Source organism: Emydura macquarii, unplaced genomic scaffold (genome assembly GCF_026122565.2).
Source record: "Emydura macquarii macquarii isolate MOO-44397 ecotype Brisbane River unplaced genomic scaffold, CSIRO-AGI_Emac_v2 contig_1790, whole genome shotgun sequence".
Lineage (NCBI taxonomy): Eukaryota > Metazoa > Chordata > Testudines > Chelidae > Emydura > Emydura macquarii.
In genome coordinates this window covers 3078765-3094645 of record NW_027131927.1, presented here as the reverse complement: position 1 = coordinate 3094645, position 15881 = coordinate 3078765, and the positions used below count along the sequence as shown (strand labels likewise).

At 50.7% G+C, this 15881-nt stretch overlaps 1 protein-coding gene across 5 annotated transcripts in view; it reads left to right on the top strand.

The window, feature by feature from the left end:
- The window catches only part of CRX (cone-rod homeobox), a 36419-nt gene extending 21264 nt beyond the window's left edge, over nt 1-15155 (top strand). For all 5 annotated transcript variants that reach the window (XM_067556677.1, XM_067556679.1, XM_067556678.1 and 2 more), the window contains 3 exons: nt 3991-4185; nt 8466-8617; nt 11752-15155. In XM_067556677.1, the coding sequence (XP_067412778.1) occupies nt 4089-4185; nt 8466-8617; nt 11752-12375 (873 nt within the window). In that variant the 5' untranslated portion in view covers nt 3991-4088 and the 3' untranslated portion in view covers nt 12376-15155. The remainder of the gene's footprint in view (nt 1-3990; nt 4186-8465; nt 8618-11751) is intronic.
- The last annotated feature ends 726 nt before the right edge of the window (nt 15156-15881 follow it).

The window sequence follows — 15881 nt, the reverse complement described above, 5'->3', positions numbered from 1 at the left end:
TTTGGGATCAAATTATGGAATTCTTCAATTTTTCAGTGATTCATGGCTTGTTTTGCGTGAGAAAGCAGCTAAATGCTAAAGGTCTCTTATTCAATTATTCCTTTGTATATGATAACCTGTTATCCCCGCAAAGAGGAAAACTTGATTGTTCAAATCTCTTTATGAACTAGAAAGAAAAGAAAGGATCTTAAACCGTTTTGCAAAATCATTAAAAACCCCTTTAAAATGCTTTGAGCTATTTAAAATGTATTTCCAACACTCAAAACCATGTTTTATTTTTCCCTGCTTGGCAATTCTGCAGAACCCAGTATTTTAAATCTATTTCAGTGCTTTTACAGATTGTCCTCAGTGGTTTTAGTTAGTGGATTTCCTTGCTTTTCAGCTAAATCACCAGAATTATTTGTATAAAAGGTTTGGAAGAAAAAACATGGGCATTTAAACTGGTTCCGTTTGGGGGAAAATTTATTAACAGAATCACCTTAGATCCCTGTCATTTCAGATGTGAGATCTCCTGATGAAAAGGGCTATATAAGAGCGAGGTAAGAATAGTAATTGGTAACTCAGGGTAACATTTTCAATAGTGCCCAAGTGACTTTGACTTTGGGAGCGCTTTTGAAAAATTGGACTTGAAATTCCTGAGTCGCTTAGGTGCTTTTGCAAATTTTACCCTAAATTTGTTGTCCAAAAGGAGGAAAAAAACTGGTTCTCGAAAATACCTTCCAGCTTCCCCCCCCCCCCCCCAAATAATAAATCAACTTGTTCTAAAAGTTTCTTCTGGCTCTCCCTCTAATGGGCTCTCTTTTTTTAATTCTTTTTTTTATTTATTAGTGGTGGGATTTTTGTTTCTTGTTTCTTGGTTTTTTTTTGCTGAGACTTGTTTTCTGCAGATCAAATCTGGAAATGCAAAAATGCAATGCCCTGTTTGCTGACTCCATTCTAGAGTCAACATGCAGAAGCTGAGAGGAAACCGAAGGCAGGTTAGCGAGGTGCAAATGAGCTGCTAACTGTCAGTCTATCGGTACGTTTCCCCCCCCCCCCACTTGTTTACAAGTGCCCTTAGAAATTTACCATGCAAGGCAGCTACTGACAGAGAATGGCAAATTGTAATCATGGGGCTGTTTTAGGAGGAAGTTTGGTTTAACCCTCATTATTTTTGTAGATTACCCACTGTTTATATTCATGGAGAGAATAGAAATTAGCTGGACCTCCCCCCACACCCCCCAACAGCTCCATTAAATGAAAGAGTCAACAGCAAAGATGCAAAAGCAACACACACCAGAAATCCTGGCGCAACTGTAAAAATAGCAACCCCCACATGACTAAAGACCCATTGATGTGGCATTTCTGGATTTATTCTGATGAATAGATTTTTAAGGCCAGAAGGGACCATTATGATCCTGTGACCTACACTCCCCAGATCAGAGAAATTCAAGCAGCCGTTCCGCACTGGACTCCACAACTGGTGTGTGTGCGTCTTTTAGAAAGACACCCAGCTGGATTTTAAGATTGGGTGGAAAATCCACCGTGTCCCTTGGAAGGGTGCCCCAGCATTGCCAATCTGCAACAGCGGGTCCTCTCCTGCAAAACTCAGCCCTGACGACATGAGCTTGGCCTTCCATTTTTGTTTCAAGGGTCTAGCTTGCCAGGCTGTGGAGAAAAGCTTGAAAACGTGGCCCCCTAAAGGCTCCAAAACCAGAAGATGAAATAAAAAGAACCCCACTGGTGATTTGAAAATTGGCTTTAAAAAAATCATAACTTGTGACTTTTTTGGGGGGGGGGGGGTGTATTTTAAAGTTTGGCCATTGTAGGTTAACTCCTCTTGCTGTTGAAAATATGTCCCTTATTTCTGGCCCCCCAGTCATGGACCAGAACCCCACTGTGCTGGGTAATGTACACTTCTATAGCTATTAGGTGTATTACGGTAGCACCTGGGCACCCAAGTCATAGACCCAGCTGTGCCAGGGGCTATACATTTTTGTTTCTATTAGATGTATTATGGTAGCACCTGGGAGCCCTCCTCATGGACCCGGCCCCCATTATGCCAGGGGCTGTACATTTTTATTGCTTTAAGTGTATTGCGGTAGCACTGCGGCCCAGACCCCCTTGTGCTAGGTGCTGTACAAATGAAGACCAGGATCTCATTTTGCCTTTGTATGCTAGATGAAAGAGCCCTCTGCCCTCAGAAATCTCCCCGCATGGGTATTTTATAGACCCTGATCCAAACCAGAGAGGAGAAAAAGTCAAACACATCCCAGATGTTTCAAGTCCAGCTGAGCTCTGTGCCCTGGTTTATCCAGACCCCCAAAATTTAGGAAGCTGGGGGAGGGGAAGCTGGTCAATGGCTCTACTACTGAAACTTCCAAGCAGCCAAACGAAAGGAAACCCTCCCCCGTGGTGAAGGCAGCATCATGGCTAATTTTGTTTTATTTCTTTTGTTGTTGCTTGTTGGAACCCATTTCTCGGGGCTCTCTTTCTGCAGCTTCCAACCTGGCCTTGGAAATGCGTCTAATCTGTTGGTGATTTATGAGCGTTTCATGGGCCGGGCTCATCATCAGCCTGTTATTAACCGGAACGAGGGCTATAAAATGTGGCTAGGGCTGGCACAATTCTCTTTTCCCCTGGAGGGAGTAGGAACGGCAAAGCCAGAGAGGTGTAGGGGTGCGTGGTTCTCCTCTCTCTCTCTTTCCTGAATCCCCCTGGATCTGAAATGACTCAAACAACGGCAGCAAGTTAAGGCAAAAGAAAAACAAAAAGAAAGCAAGTTCTCGTCTGCCCTAGCCAAATGACATCCAGTTTTTCAGCAGCTGCTTAGTGCTAGAACGATCAGGAGCCGCTTGCACGAGAAGCTCGCACCATCAAGCTGCGTCGGTGACCGTGTGGCTGTGGGAGGAATTAAACAAAAAACGCCTGCGCAGCTTTGTGGTGATTAGGTCTGCTCGGAGCAGATGACCCTAAAACGCTTGATGCTCACCTCACGAGAGCTCCCAATGTTGCTATCTCGTCTTGGGAGAAATGAATGTGGGGTGTCCAGGGTGGGAGATTCTGGCAACGTTTCCTAAGGGAAGGCCAGTCTCAGAGGGAGGCCTGTCTATAGCCCAGCATCAGCTACCTTTCAGGGAGAGCTCTTCTTAGGTTGATTGTCTGTGGGTTCTTTGGCATGGAACTGATTTATTTGTATCATGCTGGTCCCTAGAAGCCCAGGCCGAGATCGGGGTCTCATTGTGCCAGGCACTGCACAGACTATGACTGAAATCTGGACCCCCTTTGTTCCAGATACTGCACATCAGAATGATAGACACTCCCTGCTCCAAAGAGCTCCCAATCTAAACAGACAAGGAGTGGGAAGGGAAACTGAGGCACTAAGTGGGGCAGTGACTTATACATCAGTTCGTGGGCAGAGCTGGGACTAGAACCAGGTTTTCAGGGTCCTCTCCCCTCCTTTCTTCAGAAAATCTGTGCTTTAAACCGCTAATAATGAACTGGGCTGTGCAGAATTTCCCATCCTACTGCAGTGGAAAATGACGTGAGCTCTTCTCTTTTTGTAGGTGTCAGCTTTGCTGGTGGGGGAAGAACCTGCAAAACGCGGGTCCCTTCTGTTGCAGTGGGGCAGGAGAGGTCTCTTTTTGCACCTTTAGGGGACGCCTTTTTACACCTCTAGCCTGCAGCCGCCCCCTTCTTCTGCCCCATGCCATGAGCTGCATGTGTGCTGCTATCAGTGCGAGGAAGGGACACAACAGCGTGCCAAAGCCCTGGCCCAGCGGGGGAGGAGGGAAGCAGGGAGGGGTGTTTGCTGGGCTTGATTGAATTAATGGGAAGCGTTGATAAAAGGGTTAACCAGAGTCTCCTTCAGCCCTGCTCCCTTGAAGGTGTGAAGTCCCAGTGCTGCTTTCTCACCATTGGATGAGCCCTTCCCCTCCCCAGTTCCCCCTGGCAGCTTTTAGAAGTGAGTGACCACAATTTCTGTGTGTCTTTCCTCTGCCCACTCTGCAGCGAGCCTTGGCATCTGAGCGCACTGGAATAACCTAGCAGCCCAGTCTTTCGGGGCGGGCGAGGAGAGAGGAAGCCTACGGGATCACCAGCTCCTGAGCATGATGTCCTATATCAAGCAGCCTCATTACGCAGTCAATGGGTTAACCCTAGCGGGACCGGGCATGGATCTGCTCCATTCCGCCGTGGGATACCCAAGTAAGTGCGATTCCAAGATTCCTCGGTGGGCGCTCAGGTACTACGGGTAACATCAAGTTCAGCTCCATCAATGTCTGTTGAGTGGGGTGTGGTTTGGGGGCCATCAGACAGCAAGTGTGGAAAATCGGGATGGGGATCGTGGGGCACTAGGGTCCTACATAAGACAAAGCTCCTAATATCAGGACGGTCCCAATGATATCAGGACATCTGGTCACCGTATTGTGGTTGTTGGGGGAAAGAAACCAATTATTGGAGAAAGAGAGAAATCAACTAGTTGTTCTTACATAGCCAGCAAGATACCTTGGTTGGTCTTGTACACAGAGCTGAAGATACCAGTTTCTGTTAAATTAAGTTTGTGAAATAGGCCAGTTACAACTATTTCACAGGTCAGAAAAAAATTCATTTTTATAGGTGACCCAGGTAGAGATGTTCAGGTTGTCCTAAATTTTGTCGAGTGAGCAAAGTAGACTAGTTATTCGATAGGCATTTCAAGAACAAACAAACAAACTGTTATAATTAGAGAGAGAGAAAGCAAAATCAATCTGTTGTTATTGTAAATAGCGCTAAATAAACCAGTTACCGTTACATTGAACAAGTCAGCTAGACCAGTTATTCTACAGAGACTGATATAAGCCAGTTATTCTAGAGAATGAGTGAATAAACCAATTATTATACAGTGAGTAAAACAGACTAAGTTGTTGTTCTAGATAGGTGACTATTTCACCATTACAACTAGTTTATTCCACTCGCTCTCTAATAATAACGACAATAAGGTAAAATTAATTGATCACAGATAGTGAGTGAAACAAACCTGAGAGAGATGGGGTTTTGATTCATAGAATAATTAGATTCAGAGATACTTTGGCAGAGATCACTTGACCACCAGAGTGTTGTCTGTGGGAATTCGCTATCCGTGTCTTTTTGCTCTCTCTCTTCATGTTCCCCTCGTATTGAAACTCTTACGTTGGCCGGCAAGCATTTTATTGTCATTTGGGTTTTATTAGCATTTTAACCTAAGCAACGCGCAAGCCGACTTAGAAATGGAAACTCAGCAGTTGACTTGTTTACAAACTTTAAGCTGCATCATCAGCATAACTCAATTGCTAAAAATCCGGCCATGGATATTTTTCCCAGGATAGAGGCTTAATGCCATTGTTTATGCCAAATGATTTAAGTCCCCAGATCTGCGTGCCATTCTCTGGCCAGGCGATCAACACAATTTAAAGTCCTGCGTACCATTCTGATCTTGCATCAAGACTTGTGTGGTGTTTTCCTTTTATCACAGGAAACAAAACATCAATGTGATACAAAATGTCAAAATAGCAGCAGAGAATTGAATTGAATTCACTCCAGACGTGAAAATCACTGCAAATTGGCGCTCAGTTTAGTGTCTGAACGTACCAAGAGCAAAACTAATATCTAAAGTGAATTGTAGAATTGGAAGAAAACATGATCTGAATGTTAAATGGATCTTATTAAATCTACTGTTTTATAAAACCAGCAAAGCGGCTGTAATGGTGAATTGTATTCTCAGCTCAAACTGCTGTAAAATCCAGATACGCACAACTGGTCTGAATATGGTCCCAATCCTGCAATCAGACGCAGTATATGTAAATCTTCATAGCTCCACTAAAGCCAGCATTTAGGCCGTGGAAGTGAGTGTTCTCAGGACCTTGCAGAGTTGGATCCTTCTATAAAATAAAGTGTTGGAATACATTTTTGGAAGAGGAAAAGTTTAGAAAATTCAACCCCTTTTTAAAAAGCAGTCCAGTGACCATTTTTCTATTTGAAATCCTTTCATTTGCTTGTATTGATTCCACTTTAAGGCATGATTTTTAACACCTTTGCAATATGCCTTGTAATTCAGGCCAACGCTGCTTTGATTTTTTTTTTTTTTTTTTTTTTGGTCAGAATTGTAAATTCGTTTTGTTCCTGGTTTTTTGTTTTTCCTTCAAAATTTCCTTACATTCTTAACAAGTCCTCTCCCTTCACCTACAGTACATAATTTTCACAACAAATATAAAAGCATAAAAAGAAGTTTGAGAAGTTTAATCAGAATTTGATGAATTACAATATCATTTTATTATTTATTTCAGTATTAATATATTAAAGCCCCTAAAAGTTTGCAAAGTTTAATCTGAATGTTATTAATTTAAATATTTTATTAATGATATATTCATTAAAGCCCTAAAATCTTTAGATGTTTAATTGGAAATCCTGAAGGCTAGAAAAACAGAAGGCAAACAGAACCCAAAGTTTATTATTTTTTCCCCCTAAAATCTCATGGTTTTTGAGTCAATCTCATGATTTTTTGGGATGCTGCCTCTTGATTTTTGAAGGTTTGAGGTTGGTGATCCTGAGCGCGCGCGACACTTTTTTCAGTGTAGAAAATGGTCACTTTCTCCTACATAAAATGATGACCCTATTTGAGTCACCAGCTGGAGTTAGTGTGCATGTGTTAGACAATTCCACGATTCATGGTTGTATCAGGTGCCTTAAAGTTTAAACTGATGGCAAGAGGAGAGGCAGATTCACCATTTCCATGCACCTTTCTTGCAGTCCTTTACACTAGTGCAATGTGGGGGCAAAAGGTTGTCGTGCCGGTTCCGTGGTGTTACACTCAGCTGTGCCCTGATGTAGATGATAGAACAAGTTGCAAACGGAGAAGCTGAAAGCATTTCTCAGAGATGAACGCCAGCCGGAAAGTTCAGATCCAGGCTTGCCCCCAAATTGAAGGGGATTTCTGGATTCCTGGCTTTGAATGGGACCCATCTGTCACCTTTTATCATAGGGATCCCCCCAGCTCTAAGCCCGGATGCAGGAGAAGGCCTGGCAGACGTGTGACCTAGTGCAGGGTTCCTATGATCTGTCACACGCGTCCTTCCCACTGCCTGCGCACCCTGGGTGCATGTCACGTACGATGTATGGCCCCACGGTCGCGAGTTTCAGAAGTCACTTGTGATTGTGTGGCCCAACCTTGAGGCTGCTTCCAGAGATCTGATTTTCACAGGGGGCTGAGCACCCCCGCCCCTGAACGGCAGGCTCCTTTGTGGTGGGAGACTCAAAATAAGGAGGGACCCAACATCACGAGTCATTACCTGCACTAAAGGGTCTAATTCCCCCATGCAAAGCCCTGGGGCACATCCCCCCCCCACTCCAGTAATGCCCCTTGCACGCCCACCCCCGTGCAGTGCAATGCACCTTGCGCACCCACTCACACCAGTGCCATGCAAGGGACCCTGCTGTGGCAGCATTTTGCACATGATGGTGCCAGCGGCTGCGTGGTAGCGGGAGATCAAGCCCCACTGGTGTGAAACTTGTGCAAGCAAAAGCCAAACCGGGGCTGACTGGCCAATTTAAATCCCTTCCCCAGGCAGCCAGGGTCCCTCTGGCATCCTCCAGTCCCTCTCTCCAGGCAACCAGGCCAATGACTGCCCCTGGAAGGGCTGATCTACATGACAGAGCCAGGGGAAATTCACATTGAAAGACACAACTTCTTCCAGCACCTGCCGGTGGCCTCCCTCCAGCCTCTGAGCCCCTCACAGCCTGTAACTCAGCCTGGCCATGCCCTAGGAGGAGGCCTGTCCCATCAATCACAGTCCACGTTTCGGGGGATGATTTTCCAAGGCCCCCCCGCCCCTCGTAACACTTAATACCACTGAAACAAGCACACCAAAATAACGGCCCTCCCTGCCCCTGATGTGCTAGGTAATTTATGGACAGCTCCGAGAAGAGCAGAGTCGCCATCTCCACTGGGCAGTTGGGGAAACCGAGGCACAGAGCAATGATGGCCCAGGTCCTCCAAAGTCATCGATCCTGAGTCCTAGCCTGGTGGCCTAACCACTAGACTCTCCTGCCTCCTGAGCTAAAAATGGCTTCTCTTCCTGATACCTGACATTGGCCAAGGTCTCTCTTGGCGTAACAAATTGCTCTGAGCTGTGGAATGGCCCAGAAATCAGAGTTGAATTATTATTATTTATTTATTAGGTGCATTATGGTAGTGCCTCAGTGCTCCAGTCATGGGTGAGGCCCCCATTGCGCTAGGTGCTGTATGTTATTTATTAGGTATATGATGGTAAAGCAATGGCACAAGCTGCCTGCCCCCCAGTCATGCCCTGGAGAGGCCACCCCACATGGGCCCCAGTGTCTGAGCGCCTGCCCTCTGAATGGGGGTTGCTGAAGGGCAGGGAGAGGCAATGCATGGGGGAAACTTTTCTTGCGGCTAGCCCATTCCACCCCCGGAGGACTGTGGGTGTAACCATCTCCCCTCCTGCCCCCAGCCACCCCGCGGAAGCAGCGGCGTGAGCGGACGACCTTCACCCGGGCCCAGCTGGACATCCTGGAGGCGCTGTTTGCCAAGACCCGCTACCCCGACATCTTCATGCGGGAAGAAGTCGCTCTCAAGATCAACCTGCCGGAGTCCAGGGTGCAGGTGAGGATGGCAGCCCGGACGGTGGGGTGGCAAGGACAGACTGACTCCTGGCTAGACGGGGACCTGCTGCCCTGAGCCAGGCCTGGGCTATGGGAGTGGCATTGGTGCACCAGCCCCATGAGGGGGCGGCCCTGGTTTTTCACCACCCTCATCTCCACCTGTGCCAGCCCAGCGCGGGCGTAAACATGGGTGTCCCGCGCTTGCGTGACCCTGGCACAGGGAGGGGGAGAATCAAGGCGGGATCCAGCGCTCGAGGGGAGGACCGGCTGCCACGGGACATGCCTGGCACGCCCAACTGCCCTGGGCAAACGCTCCCCGCCCTGAGAACAAGTGGTAACGTGAGCACGGGTCCCATTGCCTCAGAGATCGCGGCCCGAACAAGCTGCTTGTCCCTCTGGAATTCAGAGAAGAGTCTTCCCCGAGACTCTGCCCATGGAACGTGCCAGGCCCTGCCCGGTGGCCATCCAGGTGCCCCACACTCCGCCCTTGTGTGGGGAGGGCATGGTGAGGAGCAGGGTGTGCGTGCATGTGTGCGCACGCACCACTGGCCCCTGCTGGGGAGTGTGTGTGGCATGCGTGTGTGAGCACAGGTGGCTGGCCACTGGCCTCTGCTGGGTGGAATGGGAATTGCTCACCTGGGTGTCATAAGCCCTATATTGCTGACAGCTGATGGAGATTCTCCGTTAGCAGCGTGCTGAGATTTGGGAGCAGGAGGCTCTGAGTTCTGGGCCGCCTGGGAAATCCTAGCTTGCAAAGGATGCAAAGGACTTTACATCCCCTGTGGAGCTCCACAAATGTAACCCGATGCGCGTGATCACAAGAGGGGATGTTTGCCCAGCCTTGAAAGGCGGCCAGCTCTGGAGAGGAGCGAGGGAGCTGTGCAGTGAACTTGTGGGGCTGGGGAGGAGATGAAGAAGCCCAGGGAAGTTGCCAGGGGATTTGGGAGGCAGAAGGTGATTGTCCCCACTGGATGCCTGGCTGAACACCGGGACTCTTTGCAAAGTAGCAGAGATCTGAAATGGCCACGGGAGGTCAGAACGGCAGCCTTTGTCTCTGCTTTGGGGCACTGGGAGGGGAGACCCCCCCCCCCCATACACACACCCCACTCCCTGCAGCACAGCACCCCCTAGTGGTGCTTTGGGGCACTGGGGCAGCACTGACTGCCTGGGAGAGCGCCCCCTACTGACCCCCCCCACCAAGATCCCATGGGAGGCACAACGTGCTTGGCTGACAGAAGCTACGAAGTGGGGGACCCTCCCCCCAGTTTAAGGCCTTTCACCTCCGTATAACTGCCTCCGCACGAGGGGTCGGACTGGTACAACTCTGTCGGTAAAATATCACCCCCGTCGACATGATCGTACCAGGTCAAAATCCCCGGGTGGGGATCAGCCCTCAGAGTGGCTGGGTTTCAGTTTTAGTTCAGCCCACTGGGTCCAGGTTTCAGTGTAAACCCAAACAAGCTGCTTTTAAACCGAAACCAGAGCAGCCACCCTGCTTTTGGCGTCGGGTTAAGCAAACCAGTTTGAGCTAAATCAGTTTAACTTTCCCATGTAGACTGAACCTAGCTGCATGGAGATTGGAGCTCCATTCTACTCCAGCGACTCCACAGCTGTCCAGACTTCCCCACTGCATCGCCAGCCCTGAGTGTTAACAAATCGCAAGATTTGGCTTAGAAATCATGCGATTAAAAAAAAAAAATCAACACAATTTGGGCTCTTTTTAAACTTGCCACCTGGTTTCAGAGCTGGTGGGTTAGGCTCAGATCACATTTGCCAGCTTTCCTCTGCTCTCAGTGGGGCCAGAAATGTTCTCCACTTGCCACATGGCTGCTTTCAGAACAGCGCCAGGGCACATGAGATCTCGCGATAATTGGACACCTTGAATCTGTGTCCTATGGGAAATGGGCTGGGTTTCCCGGGAGAAGTTTATGGGGTGAGTTCGGTTACCCGCCCCGACAAGACGTTGAAGATCTAAGCCCAGAATCCAGTGTCCTTATTTATAGCATTGGCAGAAGTTAGAATTTACTTTTCCTTCTCTGAGACTTATTTCAGCTTTCCCGGCAGCAAGAGACGTTAATCTTTGAAATCTGCCCCGCTGCTAATGCTGGACATAAAGACTCTGGATCCTGGGGTTACAACTACCCAGCCCTTTCTGGAGGGATACGAAAAGTAGCTGCCTCCTGCTGATGCCCATGGGATGGGGGAATTGTCTCGCCAATGTATGGCTCTAGCTGGGCTCTGACTAGACCAGGCAGGCAACAGACGGAAGGGCAGATCCAGGCCAGTGTGAGTTGGTTCCAGCCTTAATGGCTGTGACTCACCGTGGGAAGCGTTGGGTCCTGGGAAGGAGGGTTGCCCAAGAACTGGAGAGAGACGTCACCGGGTTGGGAAGGACAAAATAGACGCTCGGTGGAAGTGTGTGTGTGTGTGTGTGTGTGTGTGTGTGTGTTTGTTTGTCTTTGACGCCCCCTGCTGGAGGGGATAAGTCCTGCTCTGTGTGTGTGTGTGTGTGTGCGCGCGCGCGCGCATGTGCAACTGCCCTCTACTGGATGGACTCAACAGTGCGCCACTCTGTATCCTAGGCCCCCTACTGCTAAGGTTCATTGAAGATTGTGGGGAGGGAGGGCCGTGCGCGTGTGACTTTTGGATCGGGAGAATCTGGCTTCCGCCCTGCTCCTGCCAGGAAATCCCCAGCGCTCTCGAGGCCCTCGGGGTCCTGATGTTACGGGGCAATTCTAGAGCCCCCCAGCCTCAGTTTCCCCATCTGCTGAGAGGAGAATACTAACAGCAGCTGGCTCTGTTCTGCCAGAACTCTCAGAGCAGGAGGAGGGGATGCCTGCTTCTTGGGGCATAATTGTGGGGCTCAGCCCATGTGCTGCTGGGGGCTTTGACATCCCCTGCGAGACAGGGCAGGACAGGTGCCCTCTAAGTAGGATGGGTCCCGTGTGCACTGACGGGGGTGATGGCTCCACAGAGAGGCCAGCACCAGGAGGGGTGGGTGAGACGGGCGCTCAGAAGAGACCTGTGCCATGTGGAAGAGGAGGGATCCCCGTCTGGTGGGAGGAGGCAGAGATAGACACTGGCGGCTCTTTGCCCGCAGCTCTGCGACTCACCCCCCCGCCTCCTCTCCCGCAGGTCTGGTTCAAGAACCGGCGGGCCAAGTGCCGCCAGCAGCAGCAGCAGAGCAGCGGCCAGGCCAAGGCGCGCCCGGCCAAGAAGAAGAGCTCACCGGCCCGAGAGACCAGCTCAGAAACCAGCACCAACGGGCAGTACAGCCCCCCACCCGCCGGCACCTCGGGCACCCCCAGCTCTACGGCCAGCGCTACCGTCTCCATCTGGAGCCCGGCCTCCATCTCCCCGATCCCTGACCCCCTGGCCTCCTCCGCCACCCCCTGCATGCAGCGCTCCGCCGCCTACCCCATGACCTACACCCAGGCCCCCGGGTACCCGCAGAGCTATGCCGGCTCGTCTTCCTATTTCAGCGGCCTGGACTGTGGCTCCTATCTCTCGCCCATGCACCCCCAGCTCTCTGCCCCCGGTGCCGCCCTGAGCCCCATTGCCGCCCCGGCCATGGGCAGCCACCTCAGCCAGTCGCCGGCCTCCCTCTCCAGCCAGGGCTACGGCACGGCCGGGCTGGGCTTCGGCTCGGTGGATTGCTTAGACTACAAGGATCAGACGACCTCGTGGAAACTCAACTTCAATGCCACTGACTGCTTGGATTACAAAGACCAGAGCTCCTGGAAGTTCCAGGTCTTGTGAAGTGGGAGACAGAGCCGGGAAGACACCACCTGTCCATACCCCTCTCCCCCCAAAGGCCCCGTCTTTCCCTCCCCTGCAAAGCACTCTGGGACAACCTCCTTTCTCCAGGCTCCACCTCAGACCTGCGTGAGGTTTCACGTATGTCTCTGGACTGAGACTGCAACTGGCGCATCCAAAGCGTGTGTGCGGGGGGGGATCTGATCTGCGCGGGGGGATTTCTCCTTTCATGGCATCACGGTGGGGATTTCCCCTACCTTGGTTATCAGTTGGTAACCACCGGAAACTTGCCCCGCCTGGTCTTTCCGTGGCTGAAAACCTCATCCCGAATTAGGCCAGTGCAACTTGGCCACGCGGCCCGCCTGTTGGGGGACCCTAGCGCTGGGCAGCGGGTCGGGTTTTTTTCTGCCTGAGTCCTGGACATGAGATCGGTCAAGGGAATCGCAGCCGGGATCCTGTCCTTCCTCCCACTGACTTACTGGGGGCGTGGGCCAGCGGGGACACAGGAGGCAAAGTCTGCGCCATGCTCAGCCCGAGTGGCGCTTGGATCTGTGGGGGTGGGGCTGGGAATTGTCATGGCTGGTCTTGGGTGTGAAACAGCCCTGGGAGGCCGTTTGGCCTGGCCCGTCGGAGGGGTTCCGGGTTCCACGTTTCACGACAGCCCTGGCCGGATCCTTCCAAAGGAGGGTCTGAGCGAAGCAATTTATGGGCTGGATGAAATAGGGCCCAGGGGTCTTGGGGTTAGGTCCTGACACATGCCGCCCGGACTCCTGGGTTCTGGTGCTGGGAGGGGAGTGAGGGTTAGAGAAGTGGGGGCTGGGGGTCAGGACGCCTCAGTTTTATTTCCAGCTCAGCCAATGACTGAATGCAAGCAGTCATCTGTAACCGAGGTCCCGGCTCCTCTGGGTGGAGACCTCACCGGACAGGTCCTGCCAGAGATAGGGTCTGCCCTGCTATCCCTGCATGGTGGAGCTGGGAAGGTTTTGAGGGGGTGGGAGCTCTTAAGGCTGGAAGCTGGGGAATTCTGCTGGGTCAAATGCACAGCTCCCAATAAAAATACATGGGGAACGGGAGGAGGGGACAAATGGCACCCACCCCCCCCCCCCTCCGCTGAGCATTTTGTGAGAGCCTTTGTCTAGATTTCCCCCTCCCCAGTAAACTGATGAAAGAGGAACTCCAGAGCCATGTAAATCCGGATACTTCAGGGTGCCTCTGCTATGTGGGGAGACAGGATCGGAGCAGCGTGACCATAACTGGGGCTCAGTTGAGGTGTCTGGACACAGACCCTCCCTGGGGTCCCCTCCAGCACCCCACCCCGCAGTGGATCCGTGGCGAGGCCACACCCCGGCTTAAGCAGGCGACCCAGGTAATGAAGAGGGGCAGAGGACCAGGTCTCGCTTAGCAGCAGGCAGAGTCGGAGGGGAGAGATCTATGCGGAGAGGCCAGCGTAGCGAGCTGGGATCAGGGCCTACCTTGCTGTTTGCAGGGTGGTTTTTCCTCCTAGCATCTGTTTCCCCTCCCCCCTGGATATTTTGGGTGCAAAACCTGGGTTTTTTTTGGGGGGGGGGGGGGTTACTTGAAAGTGACGACAAACGCATGTGCTTTGACAGCTCCCCTGCCTCTCCCTCCACGGTGAAACTGACAGGCGCGTAGCGTGGGCTAAGCGCTCCGTGATGCTGCCCCTGACGCCTTGGTCTGCTGTTTGGGGGACGTCGTTTTCTTTTTCTCGCTGTTATTTTCAGTCACGAAAAGTCCCTGGGACGCGTTGGTTTCGAACGCTCCGGCCTCAGCGCCGCCCGTCGCTTCCCGTCTCCAGCTTCCAGCCCTTCCTTTGAGCTCTTGCACCACTGGAAAAATCTTCGCTGTGACTACAATGCTAAAGAGTCCGGCTGGGATTTCCAAAGGGGTTCAGGTACCAGGTTCCCACTGGCAAGATTCAGGTGCCCTGAGTCTTTTGCAAATCCCAGACTTTCTAAGTGGGGGGCGAGTCCCAGACAGGGCGAGTGCTGCTATGGGCCGATCTGGCTCCTGCCGGAGTTGGTCTGAGTTTTGCTAAAAACATTTAAGCATGTGCTTTGTTCCAGCCTGATTCCAAACCCCATGGGCTCCAGTGCTGTCCTGAAAAGGGACGCTTCCCTGAATCCGGGACAGAGGCTCAGTTCCTCCAAGGTGGCCCATGGGAGTTAGGCACCTAAAAACCTCAGACGATATGGGCCATAGTCCATGCACGAAGCACAACTTCCCATCCAACGGAGGCCCTGATCCAGGAAGCCCTTCACACGTATTTTAAGCGTTCCCGCTGACACCTTATGCGCTTGCGGGGTTGGGGCTGGACGGATGTGGGGATCTGCTGGCTGGTGCTCGTCAAACCCGGTTCAGGTCGGGCATTGACCCTGCAGGAGGTGGGGGATGGAGCTTTTCCCCATTAGCTCTGTTTAAAATGCAAAGTTTAAGCTAACGGCAGAATTGGTGACGCTTTGAGGCATGCTTTCCGCATCGCCATGCGCTCATTTACACTAGTGCAGCAGAGGCGTAAAACAGGAGCGGAAGGATTCTCGTTCACATGTGTTTTGCATGTGGAGAGCCAAGCCTTTTCTTTTCTAATCATCATACCACTTCGACTGCTCCCCTTTTCCCAAGCTGGCTGGATAGAACCTGCCTCAAAGCTATAGAGGATCAGCGGGTTCAGATCCATCTCTATCTGAGGCAGCCCCCCTGAGATCCAATTGTGCCCAGCTCCTAGAGATTTGAATCGGCACGGCCGTTTGATCTGTTCTGGAAAAGATTCTAACATCAGAAGCCACCTCACCACACGCGTCTCCTGCACCCGACTCATTTTCCTTGCAAGGGGCTTGCATTTAAATCAAGCGCATTACGCATCAGTTCGGGGCCTGAACTTCTCCCATCGCCTCCTGCAATCATTTTCACCAGCACAAAATACGCCTGATCTGGTAGAGCTTTGTACTGGCGAATGTGACTAGACGGGGTGGAGGGAGCTGTGGAACTGAGCGGGCGTGTTTTGAATTTCTGCATGTAAATAAATCACGACAAGTTGTGAGTTTCATTTAGGATGATTATGTAGTTCTTTGTTTTCAAGCAAACCTGCCAGGACGATCCCAGTTTCCACCTTCACAGAAAAATGCCATTTTTATTTATTTATTTTTGCTGAATACCTCGGTGAATTTAATTTTTGCCGATCTTCCCTTTTCAAAAAAGCAAAGAACTGCAGAGCTGCTGACGTTGCCACATCCCTCTGCATTTTGGAGATCATGTCTCCAAAGCCTCCGACTAGCGGGTTTTCTTTTCACGCGTCTATCTGTGGAAACATTTTATTTTTTGCTTTTTTCTAGCCATAGGTTTGCTTGAATTGTTTTTCTTTTTAACCAAAAAAAAATAAATTAAAAAAAAACCGGGCAAAAATACAACCACATAAAATAAATATCTGTAAAGAATTTGATCTTTTTTGTGTGCACTAAAGTACTGGCTTAAAAATAAAAAGTCTGTTTGTT